This window comes from Bos taurus, chromosome 6 (genome assembly GCF_002263795.3).
Source record: "Bos taurus isolate L1 Dominette 01449 registration number 42190680 breed Hereford chromosome 6, ARS-UCD2.0, whole genome shotgun sequence".
Classification (NCBI taxonomy): domain Eukaryota; kingdom Metazoa; phylum Chordata; class Mammalia; order Artiodactyla; family Bovidae; genus Bos; species Bos taurus.
Window position 1 is genome coordinate 4,696,587 of NC_037333.1, and position 23,467 is coordinate 4,720,053.

The 23,467-nt window shown below is 39.2% G+C and overlaps 1 protein-coding gene across 10 annotated transcripts in view; it reads left to right on the forward strand.

The window, feature by feature from the left end:
* Positions 1-23,467, forward strand: part of PRDM5 (PR/SET domain 5) — a 255,311-nt gene that overhangs the window by 169,912 nt on the left and 61,932 nt on the right. For 8 of the 10 annotated variants that reach the window (XM_005207569.5, NM_001192907.2, XM_059887583.1 and 5 more), the window contains one exon: positions 8,145-8,230. The exons of the other annotated variants lie outside the window; for them this stretch is intronic. In XM_005207569.5, the coding sequence (XP_005207626.1) occupies positions 8,145-8,230 (86 nt within the window). The remainder of the gene's footprint in view (positions 1-8,144; positions 8,231-23,467) is intronic. 10 annotated transcript variants of the gene reach the window in all.

Sequence of the window (23,467 nt, forward strand, 5' to 3'; positions counted from 1 at the left end):
AATAGTGAACTCTTTAAACTTTAAAAAGTCCAGCAATCCCACTGCTGGGCATACACACTGAGGAAACCAGAAGGGAAGGAGACACGTGTACCCCAATGTTCATCGCAGCGCTGTTTATAATAGCCAGAACATGGAAGCAACCTAGATGCCCGTCAGCAGATGAATGGATAAGAAAGCTGTGGCACATATACACAATGGAGTATTACTCAGCCATTAAAAAGAATACATTTGAATCAGTTCTAATGAGATGGATGAAACTGGAACCTATTATACAGAGTGAAGTAAGCCAGAAAGAAAAACACCAATACAGTATACTAACACATATATATGGAATTTAGAAAGATGGTAACAATAACCCTGTGTACGAGACAGCAAAAGAGACACTGATGTATAGAACAGTCTTATGGACTCTGTGGGAGAGGGAGAGGGTGGGGAGATTTGGGAGAATGGCATTGAAACATGTATAGTATCGTGTGTGGGACGAGTCACCAGTCCAGGTTTGATGCACGATGCTGGATGCTTGGGGCTGGTGCACTGGGATGACCCAGAGGGAGGGTATGGGGAGGGGGGAGGGAGGAGGGTTCAGGATGGGGAACACAGGTGTGCCTGTGGTGGATTCATTTCGATGTTTGGCAAAACTAATGCAATATTGTGAAGTTTAAAAATAAAAAAAAAAAAGAATAATAAAAGAAAGTAGAGTATCTCTAAATACTCAAGGAGTAAATGTCAAGTTCAGATTTGTGTTGTCTTTCTAAGATGACAGTGAAATTCCACAATATTTGATTAATAGCAGCATCCCAGGAGTAACAGTTTGGGGTTCAGTGAAGTGGGGTTTTGTGACTCTTTTGGCTACAGAAAAAAAAAAAGTATTTCAGTTCATAGAAAATTGCCAAGAATGAATTTGAGCTACTCCTGTTTCTCAGTGTAGCATTTTACTTCTCTCTATACTGTACTGCTAATTTATTAAATTTCTCCATTGGTTAAAGGGATTAAAATGGTGAAATTGGAAAAGTGCTTGGGTAATGGTTATACAATTCTAATTTTTGGTTTAATTTTCATTTAGAATGAGTCACTTCGATGTTTTGTAACAATTTTGTTAATAGAAATATAAGAAATATAATTCATAAATAGAAAAATAAGCCAATCCTGTGATATTCATGGAAAACAAATAGCAAGTTTTAAAGAATTCCCATATATATATGTTAAAGTTCAACCATGTGGAACCATCTGACAGTATTTTTCATGAAACATACACTTCTGAGGCTTGCTTTCTTCATTTGAAATTGCCATCTCCAAAACTTGATTTTTGTTAGAGAAATAAAAGTAAAAATTAAAATTATGACTCAAAACTCCTTAAACATTATTTAATTCAATTATTTAAATATTATTTAATTTGAATTCATCAAAAATGAGAGTTTGACCTTACTCCATCTTAAATTATATTTTCTCTGTATATATATCTTTTCATGTTTTCAGAGTTATGGGAATTCCTGAAATCTATATAGGTATTAAAAAATATACTGATAAAATAAAAGTTAAAGTTATTAAAATGCTTCCTGGAGATGGTTTATTTTGATTTTAATAAAAATCTCTTAGAACATTTGTTGACGTTTTATGCTTGTTTAAAAATCTCTAAAACTGTGGGGCTCATTAGCTGTACACTTTTTTAAAAAAAACAGTATGGTAAAATATACATAACATAAACTTTATCATTTTAAGCACTTTGTTCTGTACATTTTAATTTTCAGATGTCCAGATTATTAAGTCTTTTGCATTCAATGTGTTTAGTGGCATTAAATAAAATTTGATAAATTTCTGATAGAGTGATCAAGTTCGTGTCTAAATTTAAATCCATGGTCTAAATTTAAGAATATCAAAATATCTAATATAGGTATATTGAAGTTTGCAAGATTTTTATTTACTAACTTTTGTTGCATAAATACAGATCTTTAGAAAGGACTTGTCAAGGTGGACATTGGAGTGATTACGTAGCAGTAGATGGATATTCAGTGATTCGGTGGCTTTAAGGCTTTTCCGTTTATCATGAAGTTTCATACTAACCTGAATTCCCTTCACAGATTTTAAGATTCCATTTTATTTTACTTTTTTTAAACTTTCTATTTTGTATTGAGGTATAGCTAATTAACAGTGTTTTTATACTTTCAGGTGCACATCGAAGGGACTCAGCCATACATATATATGTATCCATTCTTCCCCAAACTCCCCCGTTTTAATATTAGCATGTTAATCCTTTAGTGAGGCCTGGAGTTCTTCTGATGTCTTTATAGCACAAAAAATGGTAAAGTCAATAAATTATAATCCTAATGGCATACATTAAACAAACAACAATGGCATATATTAAACTAGAATCAGATTTTTCCTGTTGTGTTTGACCATATGTGCCAGTGAATGGTTTTGGTCATAGTGTGTTTTCTTTGTTAAAGATGCATGGTAGTGTGTTTGGGGACCAGGCGAGACTCTGGGTACTTCATGTGGCATCCATATGTCCCCCTTTCATTACCACCAGCTGCCTTTGCAAAGCCATCTGCAGTTTTTGGAGTTCTTTTCTAAATATCCACACTCACCCCCTTTGTGTATTTCAAGTACTTTTAGGCTACGTCCATCTCAGATGTGGCAGCAGTGGGAATTTGGGGGAACCCATTTCAAGTCCAGTAAGTTAAAAAGCTTGTAATTCTACAATAAAGAGTTACAGAAAAAGTCACTTAAATTGGCATCAAGAAATTACATTCAGTTCTTTTACCTTTCCTAATGACCTTTCCTAAGTTCTTTGCCTGTCGTCACCTACCAGAGGTCTTTCTTCAATCCATCTCCTTGTTTTATTTTCTTCTTACAGTGTCAGTATCTGAAATTATCTTGTTTTTTATTTACCATTTTCTTGTCTTATTACACTAGTAAAATTGAAGAGGCAGTGATTTTGTGAATATATTCGCAACTGTGTTCTTAAAGCCCAGGGCAGTAAATAGAAGATGGTGTGTGCTCAAAAAATGTCTATTTAATGAATGAATAAATTAGCTTCCAGGATTATCTACTTTGTGACACCTGTTCAAGTCAACTTAAAATCAACCTTCTACAGTTGTCATCATGTTTCTTTGTGTTCCTTGATGTGTTTGAAGAAAACAGAAGTGGACTTTAATGATATTCAGTGTCAGAATAATTTAAAGAAGCAAAATGCAAAACGCTCATCTATTTTCCTTAGTTAAGTGAAAACATTTTGCTGTTAGATATGCTTCAGTATTATTCATGCTACTACGCTCATTGAATCTTAGCTATTGGTAGCTAAGTCTCATAATGTAGTATGGGATGTTTGCCAATACTATTTTTCCTTTCTAAATGTTGAAGGTAGTTACTTAAATGGGGTTCTCAAGGCGTAGTTCAATATTATGTCAGTATGTGCATCCACTTGGGATCTGCTTTGAGATATAACATGCATTCCTAGCCTGCCCCTGACTTTTTCCTGATAACTAAAGGAATGCCTCAATCTCCCAGTCAGAAAGATCTGGTCAATGTCAGCTGTAATTGCAAGAAGCAGAGTTTTTGACAGTAACTTTAGAAACTCTAACCTCATTTATATAAAAACTAGCCATATTATTAATTTATGTGATGGTCTAAGGGTTAAATATTAAGCATTAAAATTCTGATTCTACCGTTTAACAGCTGTGTCATCATGAACAAATCACTTATCTTCCCTGTGCCTTACTTTCCTCACTTGTAAACTCAAGCTATGAATTCCTAGATCATAATGTTGTTACAAGAAATAAAATTACTAATTTACCTCAAGTGTTCTGAACAGTATGTTTCAACCATTACTTTTCGATTTAGGTTGGTTTTTAGCTCAGTTTTTTTTTTTTTAGCTAAGTTTCAGATGAACTAATTTTCATGTTAGTGAGAATTTGAACATTGCTATTAACTTATGCAAAATGTGAACAGTCAGTCTTCAAATCTACTAGAGATGTTTAAAAATAATCATTGTTTGGATTCACATCATATTGTACATCAGAGCTTATATACTGGCAGTGATAATGTAAGAAAGAAAGATCTATATTCTTAGAGTTAACCAAAATTGAAGGATAATTTCCACTCACACCATAATAATTTTATGTGTAGACAAAAATATTTCCTGGAAACATACTCATCACAGTACTTGCAATAATGACAGAAAATATCACATGCATAATGTGAAAAAAACAAAACCTAGAAATAACAGCTTGTCTTTAATTTGAAAGTTAGACAAATGGCTTTAATATTTAGCAGCATGTTGGCTTGTACAGGTAACATTCAGCTTCTGATTGTATGAGAGAGCAGATAGCTTTGTTCATGGAGTCTGAGAGAGGCAGGATTGCTTTAAACATGCTCCAACCAAAAGGGTGACAGCTTAATGTAGTCTGTCAAGGCTGATTCTCAAACCACACACTCTGGTTTTTAAATGAATTTATCAAAGCCATTTACCCAGTGACAGCCTTTAAAACTGGAGTTAAACCCTGGGGTGGTAGAATGAGTGGAGTGGAACTTACTCTGTACCCAGACCTGTCAGCTCAACATTGCAGGATCTCAGGGTTGGAAGGAGGTAGAAACACTGATAGTCTAGAGTACTGGTTTCTCTTCTGAGCATTCTACTTAGGTCTCGGGGACAGCAGACAGAGAGACATCAATAATGATAATAATTGCCTCCATTATGAACAAGGTGATTCTATGAGTTTGCTAGTACTGCTGTAACAAAGCACCGCAAACTGAGTGGCTTAAACAACAAAAATGTATTGTCTAATACCTTCTGTTATGGAGGCTAGAAGGCTGAGATCAAGGCATTGGCATGACCTCACTCCCTCTGAAGGCACCAGGGAAGCATCTGCTCCAGGATTTTCTTTTGGCAGTAACTCCACTCTTCACAGGGCCTTCTCCCTGTGTCTCTGTCTCTTCATGGGTATGTTCTTGTATGGACACCAGTCACATAAGGTTAGGGATAACACAACTCTAGTGACATTTGCAACAGCCTTATTTCCAGATAAGGTCGTTCTGAGGTGCTGGAATTAGGACTTTAATATGTGCATTTTTTTTTTTTGGAGGAGGGGAGCACAGTTCAATCCGAAATAGGTGGCCATACATTTTTATTGTCCCAACTGGATCAATTGTGTCAGTGAAAAGGAGTGCTATTAATAGTTGTTCCATGTTTGCCGACACAGAGAATGCTTTAAACAAACATGAATGTTTGGTCAGAATATCTTGGAGATAGGTAAAGTTTATTCCATTTTTCAGAGGTTCACTAAGGTTGCATGGCTTCCCCAGAGTTACACCTAGAAGAGGATGAGCAGTATTCAGACTCAGAACAATCAGACTATAGAAGAGGAGAAAAAGCTCATGTCTGTAGTGGAAACTTCTGCGTTATGACACCAGTTAAAATAGGGAATTAACTTGTTTTGCCCCATTGTCTAAAATTTCTTAGCATTTGTTATCTCATTTTCCTTGCTTAATCAATTTTGGCTGTCATGAAAGAAAATAATAATTTGATGTGTTTCATTAAGTTTAATTCACATAACCAACAACTATAAATCTTTGATTCTTTCATATTTTTCTGGCTATTCTATTTGTATTTGGAGAGCAATCACACACATAAAGTTCTGTCTTTGATACAAAGAGAATAGCTATGAATATTAAGTTAATTTATGATTGCTAAAAATTTCTGAAACATCTTTACCAACAATTTTACTGTTTATCATGCTTTATCTGTAATCTAGATTAATTTAATTGTTAATAGATAAGGAAATATTTTAGCACTCTTCTTAAGAAGAAAATTGAAAATCTAAAATGTAAAAGATTTTACATTGAAAATATAAAAAGTTACTTCCTTTTCATACTTTCTGAAGAAGGAAATAAAATTATCTGGACTTCTGTGATATAGGAGTTACCTCCATGAGTTACCTCCATGAGCATTAGCAACTTGCTCTTTTCTTCCAGTCTTTTTTCAGTGAGTTTGCATTGTTAAAGTTCAGTGATTACAAAATCAATAAATGATAATTTCTGTTATTACTTCTGTCACTGATGCTCTTACTATTATGGCTGATGCTATGAATATTTTTTTCATTCTTGTTGTTGAAAAAAAAATTTACAAATATCAGAGAACTGAAAATAATAAAACTTAAGAGATTAGATGTAGGGAGAAGTAAGTAAAAAATGGCTATTTAAGTTTCTCATTTGGTAAGTGGATGAATGTGGTATAACTAATCAGGACAGGACACACAGGACACACAGTGGCGGAGGATAAAGTTCATTAATGTTGAATTTTAATTGTTGGTGAAATATACAAATGAAGGTACCCAATGGGTATACAGATAGCTCAAGATAGGAGCTCAACAGAGATCTGGAATGAAGATAAACATATGCTATCATTTTAGGGTTAAAATAGGATTATCTTTTCCTAGTTGTTCAAATAAATTGGACCCTACTAAGTCTTTTTTTTGTGTGTGTATGAAAAGCCACACCTACCCAGGTTCACAGCCATAATAAAGTCAAGAACTCTCAGTCAATTTACTTAGTGCAAAAGTTGATTTTGTCTCCCAGAAAAAAATTGGTAAGCCTAGATAGTTTGTTGAGTTCTGTTCCAGTCTGTGCCGCCTTTGTTATTTTTAGGTTTTTCTTTCTTCCTCCTCGAGTGGTTGTCATTGTTTCACACTGTCCACTTGAGAGAGAGTTCAGAGGGAGTGTCCTGGGTCTGTCTCAAGGAGAGGCTGGGGAGCTGCTGAGCTGGAGACTCTGCCCCAGTTATTTGCCAGTGACGTTACTGTCGACAAGGGTTCAGAGAGCAGGGCGAGTCCCCCTGTGCCTCAGGGCCTCCAGTCCCAGGAACGTGGCTGGACACTTTGTAAAGCAACTGGGCAGAGGTCAGGCAAGGCCGAGACGAGAAGGGACCATTGGTTTAAGCCCCAAGAAGCTCATTGTCGACCTGGTGGACATGTTCACTGGCGTGACTCAAGTAGCCTGTGCTTGAATGAGACTGAGTGAGAAGAGAATCTAATGGGATGTAAGGGAGCAGAGGACCAGCATACTGCTTGTCCAAAGGCCTGTCTCTGAGGGGGAAGGGGAGACAGAAATTTTACATGTGCTGAAGGCACATGTTTTATTGTATTGATGTCTGCTTGCAGCTGGGATCTAGCATCCTGTCATGTAAGTACATTCTCATTTCTTCATACTAGTGATTTTGAGTTCCTGTCCATTCTGAATAACTAAGCTTTGACAAGTGAGTAGCTTCACATTCGTCCTGGAGATTAAATTTTGTCATATTTTTTATTTTATTTTTTACAGTAAAACTTTTTAGAAATTGTGATGTGGATGAGTATGCTTGCTTGTTTTAAAAAAAATGGGTTTAGCTGTTTTCTAGATATAACCTCTTCTCACTTGTAATAGAAAGTATGAATCACTTATTATTTAGTTTAACCAGTTCTGTTTAACATATATCAGATTTATTAAATCCTTTTAAAACTCATAACCTTATTGAGGTAGACTATGAAATCTTTTTTAAAAAACAAAGTATCAGTGAAACAAAGATCCCTATTATGTTCAGTACAGAGTGCATTGATGCAAAATCTTTTTAACAAATTCTTACAATTAGGAGATTTAATTTGGTCTGAAATATTAAAAGGAAAGGGCTTTCCTGGTGGCACTAGTGCTAAAGAACCTTCCTGCCAGTGCAGGAGATGTAAAAGATGCAGGTTCGATCCCTGGGTCAGGAAGATCCCTTGGAGGAGGGCACGGCAACTCACTCCAGTATTCTTGCCTGGAGAATCCTGGGCTCCCAAGGAGAATCCCAGGCTCCCGAGGAGCCTGGTGGGCTACCATCCATGGGGTCACAAGGAGTCAGGCTTGACTGAAGTGACTTAGCAAAGGGAGTGAGCCTGCTGCTGGTAAATGTGGCTGGTATCTGAGTGCAAGAAGTGCTCCGGGCTCACTGCCTCTCCACAGGAGGGACAGCTCTTCCTCTGCCCTGAAGTGCCCCTGGGGTCGCCTGGCCCTGCCTGAGTCTCTTCTTGGCCATGCACTAGTGTTTGCGAAGGCCTGGTGCAGGAGGAGTGATAGTACGTGCCTGCTTTGCTGCTGTAGACTTTTCTGACAGGAAGCCTGCCTTTATCTTGTAGGTGAGCGTCCCTATCAGTGCCCTTACTGTGAGAAAGGATTCAGTAAAAATGACGGCCTGAAGATGCACATTCGTACTCACACCAGGGTAAGAATATTCTATCTCATTTCTTATAAGATCCACACTTACTTTAAAGATATTTAACTTTACCTGAGAAAGCAAAGGTGGTAGATCTGAAACTTTATGTTTGTGGTGAATATTTAAGGATATCTTTTTTTTTTTTTAAAGACATAACAATGAAAGACACAAAAATCCAAATCCCCAGAGCCTTCCCATTCTTTAAATTGTGAACTAGTTCTTAGGAGTAACAGGAGTTACGACTGTCAAACAGCCAAGTAAGTGAATGTAGCCAAGTATTTGCCAGAAATGCAGATGCCAGCCCTTCCCAAACAGAGGTGCACCTGTCAGCCTGTGACCGTTAATTAATGTATGTGAGCAAGTATATTTGCAAGAAAGACGTTGAAGACAATTTGAATTATCCTGGGAGGTGGCAGACAAGGAAGCTCCTGTCTCTGCAGGGTGTGCCCGGTGCTGTCCTTCGTTCTTTTTCCAAGGGTGCCCTTTGTGTCTCTGCTGTCAGCACCTCTCCCTGATCATTGTCATTCTGTGATATACAGCTTTTTCAGACCCCAGCCTCTGCATCACATGCTAGAAAAAAATGGGAGCAGCTCACCCTCTGTCTAGCTGCCTTTCTTAGCTCACTCTTCAGTTTAGGACACCAGCTTTACATGGACTTCCCACTTGAACATTTGATGTTGTTTTTAAATAGCTCTTCTTGATTGTGCTCTATCCATCTTTTTCACTGCATTACCTTTCACACAGTTCTTTTCAGTTCGGCCTTTTAAAAGTCTTATGGTCTGTATGTAACTGCCAATTTTTTTCTGATTTTGAGAGATGTGCCTAATCCCCTTAAGAGCAGTTCCAATTTAGGCTTCGCCTGAATTCATTTTTTACCTTAGCTGTAAAATAAGAACTTTAGAGGAAACAAATAATGATATCCTTGCCAGTGTAATAATATTCCAGCTTTCCACTTTAGTTCTGTAGGCTATAAAAGATAACCTCTGAGGTCCTGTTAAGAAAACACTTCCCTTGTGTTCATGGTGGAGAAGGTAAGCAGCTTCTGTGCTCACTAGAGTAAATCCACATTGGGTTTCTCATTCTGATTTAAAATATAGTACTCATATTATGTGGATATTTGGAACTGGAGTAACTGCTAAGTACTTCATAGACAGTGAAGGGTTAGATAAATATTACTCCTCTTAATATGGCTTATGTACATATTCAACTATTTATTACAGAGTGAGCACTATTAAAGAGGTTTAATGTTGTTTAGGAGGTTATTCTGTGTACGTGTAGTTGTTACAATAGTGCCAATAATGTGTTTTAGACCAGAGCAAAAGAGTGCTAATTCCTTTTATCAAAACCAATGATGTTAACCAAAACCTGGGCCTTATGAGTGCATGTTAAACTGTTTTACAGAGTTATACCTCAGAAAAGGATGTTTGGATTCAGGGGAAAAATACCTTTTGGGTGTTCTCAAGAATGGGCAATATTTCCAATTTAAATAATATGGTTTTTACTTTGTTTATTCATGAGAATAATACTAATTGTTAAATACAAAGGCCAGTAATCACATGTCAGGTACTGTATTTTAGATGTTCAGGTTTATTGATTCACGTAAGCCTCACAACAGTTCGTGAATGCATTCAACCTCAATGAGGTAGGTATTATTGTGATCTGTTGTTTTTTAAATATGTTTATTTTTAATTGAATGATAATTGCATTACAGTGTTGCATTAATTTCTACCAAACATGAATCAGCCATAGGTTTACCCATGTCCCCTCTCACTTGAACCTCCCTCCCACCTGCCTCCCTACTCTAACCTTCTAGGTTGTTACTGAGCCCGGTTTGAGTTCCTGAGGCATACAGCAAATTCGCATTGTCTGTCTGCTTTCAGTTCAGTTCAGTTCAGTCGCTCAGTCGTGTCCAACTCTTTGTGACCCCATGAACCACAGCACGCCAGGCCTCCCTGTCCATCACCAACTCCCGAAGTTCACCCAGACTCACATTCATCGAGTCAGTGATGCCTTCCAGCCATCTCATTCTCTGTCGTCCCCTTCTCCTCCTGCCCCCAATCCCTCCCAGCATCAGAGTCTTTTCCAATGAGTCAGCTCTTCCCATGAGGTGGCCAGAGTACTGGAGTTTCAGCTTCAGCATCATTCCCTCCAAAGAAATCCCAGGGCTGATCTCCTTCAGAATTGACTGATTGAATCTCCTTGCAGTCCAAGGGACTCTCAAGAGTCTTCTCCAACACCACAGTTCTAGTAGAGTACGTTTCCGTGTTACTCTCTCTACCTCCCACCCTCTCCTTCTTCCCTGCCCACCTGTGTCCATGGGTCTGTTCTCAGTGTCTGTGTCTCCACTGCTGCTCTACAAACAGGTTCATTAGTACCATTTCTCAGGATCCCATGTCTATATGCATTACTATACGGTAATTGGTTTTCTCTTTCTGACTTACTTCCTTTTGTTTAATAGGCTCTAGGTTCATCCACCCCATTAGGACAGACACAAATGCCTTCCTTTTTATGGCAGGGTGATATTCCATTGTGTATATGTACCACAGCTTCCTTATCTATTTGTCTGCCAATGGACATCTAGGTTGCTTCCATGTCCTAGCTATTGTAAATAGAGTTGCAGTGGGTTATATGTGTCTTTTTCAATTTTGGTTTCCTCAGGGTATATGCCTAGTAGTGGGATGCCTAGTAGTATATGCCTAGCTGGGTCATATGGTGGTTTTATTCCTAATTTTTTAAGGAATTGCCATTTTTTAAGAGTTGCTAACTGCTCTCCTTAGTGGCTCTATCAATTTACATTCCCACCACAGTGTAGGAGGGTTCCCTTTGCTCTACACCATCTCCAGCATTTATTGTTTGTAGACTTCATGATGATGGCCATTCTGACCATTGTGAGGTGATAGCTCATTGTAAATTTGATTGGCACTTCTCTTAATATTGAGTGATGTTGAGCATCTTTTCATGTGTTTGTTTTGCCCGTTTTTTGATTGGTTGTTTATTTTTCTGGTATTGAGTTGTATGAGCTGATTGTATATTTTGGAAATTAATCCTTTGTCAGTTGTTTCATGTGCTATTTTTGCTCCCATTCTGAGGGTTGTGTTTATTCCTTGTTTATAGTTTGCTTTGCTGTGCAAATCTTTTAAATTTAATTAGGTCCTATTTGTTTACTTTTGTGTTTATTTCCATTACTCAAGGAGGTGAATCATAGAGGATCTTGCTGTGATTTATGTCATCGAGTGTTCTGCCTGTGTTTTCCTCTAGGAGTTTTATAGTTTATGGCCTTACATTTAGGTCTTTAATGTGTTTTGAGTTTATCTTTGTGTGTGGCATTAGGAAGTGTTCTAATTTCATTCTTTAACATGTAGCTGTCCAGTTTTCCCAGCACTGTCTACTAAAGAGGCTGTCTTTGCCCCATTGTATATTCTTGGCTCCTTTGTCAAGAATAAGGTACCCATAGGTGCTTGGGTTTATCTCTGGGCTTTCGATCTTGTTCCATTGGTTTCTGTTTTTGTCCCAGTACCATACTGTCTTGATGACTACAGCTTTGTAGTATAGTGTAAAGACAGGAAGGTTGATTCATCCAGCTTCATTCTTCTTTCTCAAAATTGCTTTAGCTATCTGGGATCTTTTGCGTTTCCATATGAATTGTGAAATATGTTGTTCTAGTTCTGTGAAAAATGCCATGGGCAATTTGATAGGAATTGCATTGAAGCTGTAGATTACATTTGGCAGGGTAGTCATTTTCACAGTATTAATTCTTCAACCCAGGAACCTGAAATCTCTCTCTGTCTATTTATGTTGTCTTTATTTCATCAGTGTCTTATAGTTTTCTGTTTACAGCACTTTTGTCTCCTTAGGGAGGTTTATTCCTAGGTATTTTATTCTTTTTGTTGCAATGGTAAATGGTATTGATTCCTTAATTTCTCTTTCTCATATTTTATTGTTAGTGTATAGGAATGCAAGTGATTTCTGTGTATTGGTTTTGTATCCTGCCACTTTGCTAAATTCACTGATTAGCTCTTGTAATTTTCTGATGGTATCTTTAGGGTTTTCTATATATACTATCATATCAGCTGCATACGGTAAGAGCTTTACTTCTTCTTTTCTAATCTGGATTCCTTTTGTTTGTTTTCCTTCTCTAATTGCCATAGCTGCTGCTGCTGCTGCTAAGTTGCATCAGTCGTGTCTGACTCTGTGCGACCCCATAGACAGAAGCCCACCAGGCTCGGTCCCTGGGATTCTCTAGGCAAGAATACTGGAGTGGGTTGCCATTTCTTTCTCCAATTGCCATAGCTAGGACTTCCAAAACTATGACATATAATAGTATAAGAGTTGGCACCCTTGTCTTGTTCATGATCTTAGAGGGAATGCTTTCAGTTTTTCACCATTGAGAATAATGTTTGCTATGGGGTTATCATAGATGGTCTTTATTATATTGAGCTAAGTTCCTTCTATACCCATTTTTGAACAGTTTTTTTTTTTTATCATGTATGAGTATTGAATTTTGTCAAAACTTTTTCTGCATCTGTTGAGATTATCATATGGTTTTTATCTTTCAGTTTGTTAATATGGTGTATCACATTGATTGATTTGCATATATTTAAGAATCCTTGCATCACTGGGATAAACCCAACTTAATCATGGTGTGTGATCTTTTTAATGTGTTGTTGAATTCTGTTTGCTAGAATTTTGTTGAGAATTTTTGCCTATATGTACGTCAGTGATATTGGCCTATCATTTTCTTGTTTTGTGTTGTCTTTGTCTGGTTTTGGAATCAGGGTGATGGTGGCCTCATCAAATGAGTTTAGAAGTGTTCCTTCTTCTGCAATTTTGGAAGAGCTTTAGAAGGATAGGGATTAGTTCTTCTCTAAATGTTTGATAGACTTCACCTGTGAAGCCGTCTGACCCTGGGCTGCTTTTTTTGGGGAAATTTTTTTTTATCACATTTCAATTTCTGTGCTTGTTACTGGATTGTTAATAATTTCTATTTTTTCCTGGTTCAGTCTGGGAAGGTAGAACTTTTCTAAGAATCTGTCCTTTTTTTCTAAGTTGTACATTTTATTGACATATAGTTGTTTGTAATAGTCTCTTATGCTCCTTGGTATTTCTGTGTTGTCTCTGTTGTAACCTCTCCTTTTTCATTTTTAGTTTTGTTGATTTCATTCTTCTCTTTTTTTCCCTGATGAGTCTGGCTAATGGTTTGTCATTTTTTTTTTTTTTATCTTCTCAAAGAACCAGCTGTTTGTTTTCTTAACCTTTACTGTGTTTCCTTCATTTATTTTTCATTTATTTCTTCTCTGATCTTTATGATTTCTTTCCTTCTACTAACTGGGTTTTTTGTTGTTTTTGTTGTTCTTTTTCCAGTTGTTTTATATGTCAAGTTAGGTTGTCTGACGTTTTTCTTGTTTCTTGAGGTAGGATTGTATTGCTATAAACTTCCCTCTTAGAACTGCTTTTGCTGCATCCAGTAGTTTGAGTTGTTGTGTTTTCATTGTCATTTGTTCTAGGAATTTGTTGATTTCTCCTGATTTCTTCAGTAACCTGTTCATTATTTAGAAACATACTGCTTAATCTCCATGTGTTTGTGTTTTTTGTAGTTTTTTCCGCTGTGATTGATATCTAGTCTCATAGTGTTGTGGTCAGAAAAGATGATTGATATGATTTCATTTTTTTTTTAATTTACTGAGGTTTGATTTGTGACACAAGATATGGTCTGTCCTGGAGAATGTTCCATGTATACTTGAGAAGAAAGTGTGTGTGTTCTTCTGCATTTGGGTGAAAAGTCCATAAGACATCAATTAGGTCCATTTGGTCTAGTGTTTCATTTCAGGTTTGTGTTTCTTTATTAATTTTCTGTTTTGATGATCTGTCCATTGGTGTAAGTGGGGTGTTAAAGTCCCCTGCTATTATTTTATTGCTGTCAATTTCCCCCTTTATGTCTATTAGTGTTTGCCTTATGTATTGAGGTGCTCCTGTATTGGGTGCACAGATATTTACAATTGTTATCTCTTCTTGGATGGTTCCCTTGATCATTATGTAGTGCCCTTCTTTATCTCTTAATAATATTCTTTATTTTAAAGTCTATATTGTCTAAAGTGAGAATTGCCACTCCAGCTTTCTTTTGATTTCCATTTGCATAGAATATCTTTCTCCATCCTTTTGCTCTCAGTCTATATGTGTCTCTGGATCTGAAGTGGATCTCTTGTAGACAGCATATGTATAGGTCTTGTTTTTGTATACATTCAGCCAATCTGTGTCTTTTGGAGTGTTTAATCCATTTACATTTAAAGTAATTATGTATGTTCCTATTGGCATTTTCTTAATTGCTTTGGCGTTGTCTTTGAGGGTCTTTCCTTTCTCTTGTGTTTATTGCCTATATAAGTCCCTTTAATATTTGTAGTAAAGCTGGTTTGGTGGTCCTAAATTCTCTTAATTTTTGCTTGTCTGTAAAGCTTGTGATTTCTCCATCAATTCTGAATGAGATCCTTGCTGGGTAGAGTAATCTTGGTTGTAGACTTTTCCCTTTCTGTACTTTAAATATATCCTGACATTCCCTTCTGGCCCGCAGAGTTTCTGCTGAAAGAGCAACTGTTAATCATATGGGTTTTCCCTTGTATGTTACTTGTTGCATTTCCCTTGCTGTTTTTAATATTCTCTTTTTGTGTTTAATCTCTGTTATCTTGATGAGTATGTGTTCTGACATGTTTCTCCTTGGGTTTATCCTGTAGGGGACTCTCTGCACTTCTTGTCTTGGACTTGACTGTATTTCCTTTCTCATGCTGGGGAAGTTTTCACTATAATCTCTCCAGAAATTTTCTCAGTGCCTTTCTGTTTCTCTTCTTCCTCTGGGACCCCTATAATTCGAATGTTGGTGTGATTAAAGTTGTCCAAGAGGTCTCTGAGGCTGTCGTTGATTCTTTTCATTCTTCTTTTATTCTGCTCTTCAAGGATTATTTCCATCATCCTGTCTTCCAGCTTACTTATCTATTCTTCGGCTTCTGTTAATCTACTATTGATTCCTTCCAGAGTATTTTTAATTTCAGTAACTGAGTTATTCATCTGTTTGTTTATTCTTTATTTCTTCTGTGTCCTTGGTAATTGTGTTAATTATGTTGATTGTTTCTTGCATTTTCTCCATTCTATATTTTAACATCTTTACTATCATTACTCTGAATTCTTTTTCAGATAGTTTGCCTATTTCCTCTTTGTTTGGTTGCTCTTGAGTGTTTTGAGTTTGTTCAATCATTTGCACAATAATTCTCTGCCTTTTCATTTTCTAAAACATGTATTGTGTCTAAGATCTTTTCTCAGGCTTTGAAGTTGGATCCTTTCTTCCTTTTGGTTTCTGCTCTTGGTGGGTAGGGTTGGTCCAGTGGTTTGTGTAGGTTTTTGTTGGGTGTGACTTGTGCTCTGTTGGGAGGAGGTAAGCTTCCCCCCACTCTGGTAGGCACAAATATGAGGTGGTAATCCCTTGTGCCTAGGGTAGGGGTCTTCTGCTTCAGTTATCCTATCTTCTGCCTCCGTTATTCTACTGTTGGCCCCCTCCAGAGTGTTTTTGATCTTATTTATTGCAGTATTCATTATATATTGACTCTTTTTTATTTCTTCTAGGTCCTTGTTAAACCTTCCTTGCATCTTCTCGATCCTTGTCTCCAGGCTATTTATCTGTAACTCCAATTTGTTTTGAAGATTTTGGATCATTTTCACTATCATTTTTCATAATTCTTTATCAGGTAGATTCCCTATCTCTTCCTCTTTTCTTTGGTTTGGTGGGCATTTATCCTGTTCCTTTACCTGTTGGGTATTTCTCTGCCTCTTCATCTTGTTTATATTGCTGTGTTTGTGGTGGCCTTTCCGTATTCTGGCAGTTTGTGGAGTTCTCTTTATTGTGGAGTTTCCTCGCTGTGGGTTTGGACAGGTGGCTTGTCAAGGTTTCCTGGTTAGGGAAGCTTGTGTTGGTGTTCTGGTGGGTGGAGCTGGATTTCTTCTCTCTGGAGTGCAGTGAAGTGTCCAGTAATGAGTTATGAGATGTCAGTGGATTCCGAGTGACTTTCGGCAGCCTGTATATTGAAGCTCAGGGCTATGTTCCTGTGTTTCTGGAGAATTTGTGTGGTATGTCTTGCTCTGGAACTTGTTGGCCCTTGCGTGGTGCTTGGTTTCAGTGTAGGTATGGAGTCGTTTGATGAGCTCCTGTTGATTAATGTTCCCTGGAGTCAGGAGTTCTCTGGTGTTCTTCAGGATTTGGACTTAAGCCTCCTGCTTCTGGTTTTCAGTCTTATTCTTACAGTAGCCTCAAGACTTCTCCATCGATACAGCACCAATGATAAAAAATCTAGGTTAAAGATGATAAGTTTCTCCACAGTGAGGGACACCTGGAGACGTTCACAGAGTTACATGGAGAAGAGAAGAGGGAGGAAGGAGACAGAGGTGACCAGGAGGATAAAGGGGGGAATTAAAAGGGGAGAGAGCAAGCTAGCCAGGAATCACTTCCTTATGTGTGCTCCACAGTCTGGACCGCTCAGAGATGTTCACAGAGTTATACAGAGAAGAGAAGAGGGAGGAAGGAGACAGAGGTGGCCAGGAGGATAAAGGGGGGATGAAAAGGAGACAGACAGATCCAGCCCGTAATCAGTTCCCTGTGTTCTCCACAGACTGGAACACACAAAGAGATTCACAGAGTTGGGTAGAGAAGGAAAGGGGGAGGGGAGAGATAGAGGTGACCTGGTGGAGAAAAAGGAGAGTCCAAAGGGGAACAGAGCAGTCATGCCAGTAATCTTGCTCCCAAGTAAAAATGGGTACTGAAGATTGGGTTCTTAAAGGTACAGAATTGATAACAAATACCAGAAAGCAAAGATTAAAAATCTAGAGTACAGGCTGGATTCTCAAGAATACAATATTAAAGAAAAAAAAGACAAAGTCACAAAAATTATGAAATATATATATATATATATATGAAGTTTGATTAAAAAATAGGGTTGTTTTTTTTTTTTGCAAAGTAATAGTAGGTTATAAAAATGAAAATTAAAGGAGTAATAGAGGACTTAAAATTTTTTAAAAATTTAAAGAATGATAATAGTAAAAGTATATCTAGGACTTTCTCTGGTGTTGTGGACAGTGTCGGGTCAGTTCATTTTCAGATAGTTCCTTGATCCAGCTTATACCTCTCAAGAAGGCTGCTTCCTATGTAGTCGATGCTAACTACAGGGTTTTAATCTGTTGAACCTGTCACTTCCAAGGCGGTTCCCTCTGTTTATTTTAGCTTCTTCTGTTTCCTGGTCTCTTCAGTGTCTAATTTCCACCCTGACACAAGGGGGTGGTGGTAGACACTTTTTAGGCTCACTTGTTCAGTGGTGCTGTGGGGAAGGAGGAACACTGCAAACAAATATCACTGGCATGTGTGGGGAGTGCTCCCAGTGTCTCGGCCACACTGGACCTGCCCCGACTCACAGCGCATGTGCCCTCTGTCCACACTGTTCAGGCTCTAGGTTGCTCCACCAGGAACTGTCCGAAGCCAGCCCTGGGCTGTATGCACCTCCCAGGTCTAAACTGCTCAGGTTCAGGCACTCGGGTACTCCTTCCTCAAAGGCGCAGACTCGGTTGGGCCTGCGTTTTATGCCCTTCCCAGGTCCAAGCAGCTCAGGTGACCAAGTGTTTGGCGAGTGCAGTCGCTGCGACGTATCAATTCCCCTGTCCCTGCCGATCGGTTTTCTGAGCATACAACCGGCGCACCTTCTCAGGTGGATGTCGACCGTCCAAAATCCCAAGAAGTCTTGATTAGCAATGAAGCCTGCTTGCAGTTTTGTAGATAATGCCTCTCTGGGGCCACGATTGACCCCTTCCAGCTCTGGCTGCCCTCGCCTGCCTGTCTCCGGCAGGGGATGGGCCGGTCCACAGCCGGCTAGCTCTAGTCAGTCCTTTGTTCTGTGAACGGGCCTGGCAGTGTCTTAGGTTAGGGCTTTTCCTGGGGTAACTATCCCACAGTCTGGTTTGCTATCTCAAGTTAGTTCCCTTAGATTCCCCTCAGAGTATTCAGGCCATGTCCTTACCCTAGGCAATGCAGCTCACGCCTCCCTGCCCAGCCCCTGCTTGCTAGTGGCGGATGCAGGCGTCTGCGCTGCTTCTCTGCTGGGAGTTACCATTGGACATGTAATCTGTGGGTTTTAATTATTTATTTATTTTTCCTCCCGGTTATGTTGCCCTCTGAGGTTCCAAGGCTTGCCACAGATACTCCGGTGAGAGTGTTTCCTGGTGTTTGGAAACTTCTCTCTCTTTTAAGACTCTCTTCCCAGGACAAATCTCGTCCCTGCCTCTTTTGTCTCTCTTTGTATCTTTTATATTTTTTCCTACCTCCTTTTGAAGACAATGGGCTGCTTTTCTGGGCACCTGATGTCCTCTGCCAACATTCAGAAGTTGTTTTGTGGAATTTACTCAGCATTCAAATATTCTTTTGATGAATTTGTGGGAGAGACAGTGGTCTCCCCGTCGTGTTCCTCCGCCATTTTAGGACCGCCCCCCAACTCTCATATCCCTATATCATACTGGAAAAAAAAATAGCTTTGACTATTTGGACATTTGTCTGCAAAGTGATATCTCTGCTTTTTAATATGCTGTCTAGGCTGGTCATAGCTTTTCTTCCAAGAAGCAAGTGTCTTTTAATTTCATGACTGCAGTCACCATCCATAGTGATTTTGGAGATCAAGAATATAAACACTGTCACTGCTTCCAGTTTTTACCTGTCTATTTGCCATGAAGTGATGGGTCCGGATGCTGTGATCTTAGTTTTTGAATGTTGAGTTTTAAAACACCTTTTTCACTCGCCTCTTTCAGACTTCATCAGGCGGCTCTTCACTTCTTCGCTTTCTGCCATAAGGGTGGTGTCATCTGCATATCTGAGGTTATTGATATTTCTCCTGGCAGTTTTGAATCCAACTTGTACTTCATCCAGCCCTGCATTTCTCATGATGTACTCTGCATATGAGTTAAATAAGCAGGGTGACAATATACAGCCTTGACAGTCTCTTTTCCTAATATTGAACCAGTCCATTGTTCCATGTCCAGTTCTAACTGTTGCTTCTTGACCTGCATACAGGTTTCTCAAGAGGCAGGTCAGGTGGTCTGGTATTCCCATCTCTTGAAGAATATTCCACAGTTTGTTGTGATCCACACAGTCAGAGGCTTTAGTATAGTCAATGAAGCAGAGGTAGGTGTTTTTCTGGAATTCTTTTGCTTTTTCTGTGATCTTGTGAATGTTGGCAATTTGATCTCTGGTTCCTCTGCCTTTTCTAAATCCAGGTGTACATGAAGTTCTTGGTTCATGTACCTTTGAAGCCTAGCTTGAAGGTTTTTGAGTATTACCTTGCTAACATGTGAAATGAGCACAATTGTGTAATAGTTTGGCATTCTTTGGCATTGCTTTGAGCATTTCTTTGGGATTGGAGTGACAACTAACCATTTCCAGTTCTGTGGCCACTGCTGAGTTTTCCAAATTTGCTGGCATATTGAGTGCAGCACCTCAACAGCATAGTTTTTTTTAGGATTAAAAATAGCATCACCTCCACTATTTTTGTTCATTGTGATGCTTCGTAAGGCCCACTTGACTTCACATTCCAGGATGTCAGGCTCTAGGTGAGTGACCACACCATTGTGGTTATCTGGGTCATTAAGAGCTTTTTTGTACAGTTCTTTTTTGTATTCTTGCCACCTCTTCCTTTTTTTAATTTATTTTTTAAAATTAATTTTTTTATTTTATTTTTTAAAATTAATTTATTTATTTTAATTGGAGGCTAATTACTTTACAATATTGTAGTGGTTTTGGCCGTACTTTGACATGAATCAGCAATGGTTGTATATGTGTCCCCCCATCCTGAAAACCCCCCCTGCCTGCCTCCCCATCCCACCCCTCAGGGTTGTCCTAGTGTACCAGCTTTGAGTACTCTGTTCAGTGCATTGAACTTGGACTGGTCATCTATTTCACGTATGGTAGTATACACGTTTCAATGCTATTCTCTCAAATCATCCCACCCTCAGCTTCTCCCACAGAGTCCAAAAGTCTGTTCTTTATATCTGTGTCTCATTTGCTGTCTTGCATATAGGGTCATTGTTACGATCTTTCTAAATTCCATATATATGTATTAATATATTGATTGGTGTTTTTTTTTCTGACTTACTTCACTCTGTATAATAGGCTCTGGTTTCATCCACCTTATTAAAACTGATTCAAATGCTTTCTTTTCAATAGCTGAGTAATATTCCATTGTGTATATGTACCACAGCTTTCTTATCCATTCATGTGCCAGTGAACATCTAGGCTGCTTCCATGTCCTGATTATTGTAAACAGTGCTGTGATGAACATTGGGGTACACGTGTTTCTTTCAATTCTGGTTTCCTCGGTGTGTATGCCCAGCAGTGGGATAGCTGGGTCATATGGCAGTTCTATTTCCAGTTTTTTAAGGAATCTCCACACTGTTCTCCATAGTGGTTGTACTAGTCTACATTCCTACCAACAGTGTAAGAGGGTTCCCTTTCCTTCACACCCTCTTCAGCGTTTATTGTTTATTGCTTGTAGACTTTTTGATAGCAGCCATGCTGACCAGCATGAGATGTTACCTCATTGTGGTTTTGATTTGCATTTCTTTGATAATGAGTGATGTTGAGCATCTTTTCATGTGTTTGTTAGCCATCTATATGTCTTCTTTGGAGAAATGTCTGTTTAGTTTTTTGGCTCATTTTTTAATTAGGTTATTTATTTTTCTGGTATTGAGCTGCATGAGCTGCTTGTATATTTTTGAGATTAATTCTCTGTCAGTTGCTTCGTTTGCTATTATTTTCTCCCATTCTAAAGCTGTCTTTTCACTGTGCATATAGTTTCCTTTGTTGTGCAAAAGCTTTAAAGCTTAATTAGGTCCCATTTGTTTGTTTTTGCTTTCATTTCCATTACTCTGGGAGGTGGGTCATAGAGGATCCTGCTGTGATTTATGTCAGAGAGTGTTTTGCCTATGTTTTCTTCTAGGAGTTCGATAGTTTCTGGTCTTACATTTAGATCTTCAATCCATTGAGTTTATTTTTGTGTATGGTGTTAGAAAGTGTTCTAGTTTCATGCTTTTACAGGTAGTTGACCAGTTTTCCCAGCACCATTTGTTAAAGAGATTGTCTTTTCTCCATTGTATATTCTTGCCTCCTTTGTCAAAGATTAGGTGTCCATAGGTGCATGGATTTATCTCTGGGCTTTCTGTTTTGTTCCATTGATCTATATTTCTCTCTGTGCCAGTACCATGCTGTCTTGATGACTGTGGCTTTGTAGTAGAGCTTGAAGTCAGGCAGGTTGATTCCTCCAGTTCCATTCTTCTTTCTCATGTTTGCTTTTTTTTTTTTTGTATTTCCATACAAAATTTTGTGTACAGTTTTTTGTATTTCCGTACAAATTGTGAAATTATTTGTTCTAGCTCTGTGAAAAATGCCGTTGGTAGCTTGGTAGGGATTGCATTGACTCTATATTTTCACTGTATTGATTCTTCTGATTCATGAACATGGTATATTTCTCCATCTGTTTGTGCTATCATTGATTTCTTTCACCAGTGTGTAATAGCTTTCTATATATAGGTCTTTGTTTCTTTAGGTAGATTTATTCCTAAGTGTTTTATTCTTTTCATTGCAGTGGTAAATGGAATTGTTTCCTTAATTTCTCTTTCTGTTTTCTCATTGTTAGTGTATAGGAATGCAAGGGATTTCTGTGTTTTAATTTTATATCCTTCTTGCCACCTCTTCTTAATTTCTTCAGCTTCTATTAGGTCCTTGCCATTTCTGTCTTTCATTGTGCCCATCTTAGCATGAAATGTCCCCTTGGTATCTGTAATTTCTGCCTGGCAGTAGGTACACCTCTTCTGCCAGGCCGTTGATATGAGAGGTTGAGCTAATGCAGTCAGTAGTTAAGCTATCTTTGGGTTGTGTTGTTGCTGTAGTTACCATAGACTTCCATCTCCTTCTGGGTGGTGTGCTGTTTCTGTGGTCTTCGTGGGGGATCTGCATGGCCAGGGGATACCCGTGCTGATCCTCTTTGTCATCAGTCATGAAGTTTCAGCAGTCCCTGCATTGTCTCTGCCACAGAAGCTGTCTCTCTGCCTTTACCCCTTCCAGCAGGCGGCAGCTGGAAGGCTCCTCAGCTCGAGACCTGAGGTGGTGGCCGGCTCCTGGTTCTCCTGCCCCAGCATTTGTGTGGGGAAGGCCCGGCGCGCCAGAGCTTCTGGTGGGGTGTCCAGCTTTCCTTCCTATCCATGGTAGGCACCTTCTGGAGCTGCAGTGTTTCAGCCACTGGCCATATGTGGCTCTTTAAAATTTAACTATAAGTAATTGAAATGAATTAAAATTTAAGATTTCACATTTGCATTTACAGTAGCCACTTTACTGGTCCTTAGTGGAACACGTGTCCTGTGGCTGCTTTGCAGGCAGCGTAGATACAGGACGATCCTGTCATCACAGAAGGGTCTGCTCTGCAGCCCAGGTCTGGAGCTGGGTGGCTGAACTCAGCCTTGTCTCAGTGGAGGACCCCTGCTCCTGTTCTGGCAGCACTGTGGATCAGTGCCAGGACCCTCTCCTCTTCGTGCCAGCACTGGGTATGCGCAGTGGGCCAGGTTCTGTCCCTCCCCAGGGGCAGAGGCCTTTGCTTGGACTGGAGCATTTCCTATCTCACCCGTAGCAGCAGGTGACTTTTGTCTCCTGAAAGGAGGTGAGAACTAGGGCTTAGCAAGTGCCTTGCTCCTCACTCAGAGGCAGAAGGCATTTGTTTCCCATGTCAGAAGGGTCTGTGGCCTTGTGATTTGTACTTACTCCCCAGGAGTGGCTGATGATCGCCTCGTACCCCTACAGGAGCCAGCACGCAGATGGGTTCCTTCCAGCACTCTTGCTTCGCCTTCCAACCCTTGTCGGGCCCAGCACACCTGGGTCACTGAAGGGGCCTCTCCAGACCTCCCTCTCATGGCTCTCAGCAGCACTGGTGGAGCCCATCAGAAAGCAGTGTATCTGGGTCCCCAGGAACCTGCAGTGTCTCTGTGGCCCACCATGGACCTTTGCAATTTAGTTAAAATTTGTCTTGTTTCACCTGCCCACTTTTACAGCAGCTGCTCTCCTCTCTGCTCTAACAAAGGTGCAGCAGTTTTTGTCTCCTCTGTGATGTTCACATCCCCTGCTTGTGTGCCAACCTCAGCTCAGCAAGGTGTCTCATGGCATGAGGTTTAAATAGTGATGCTGATGGC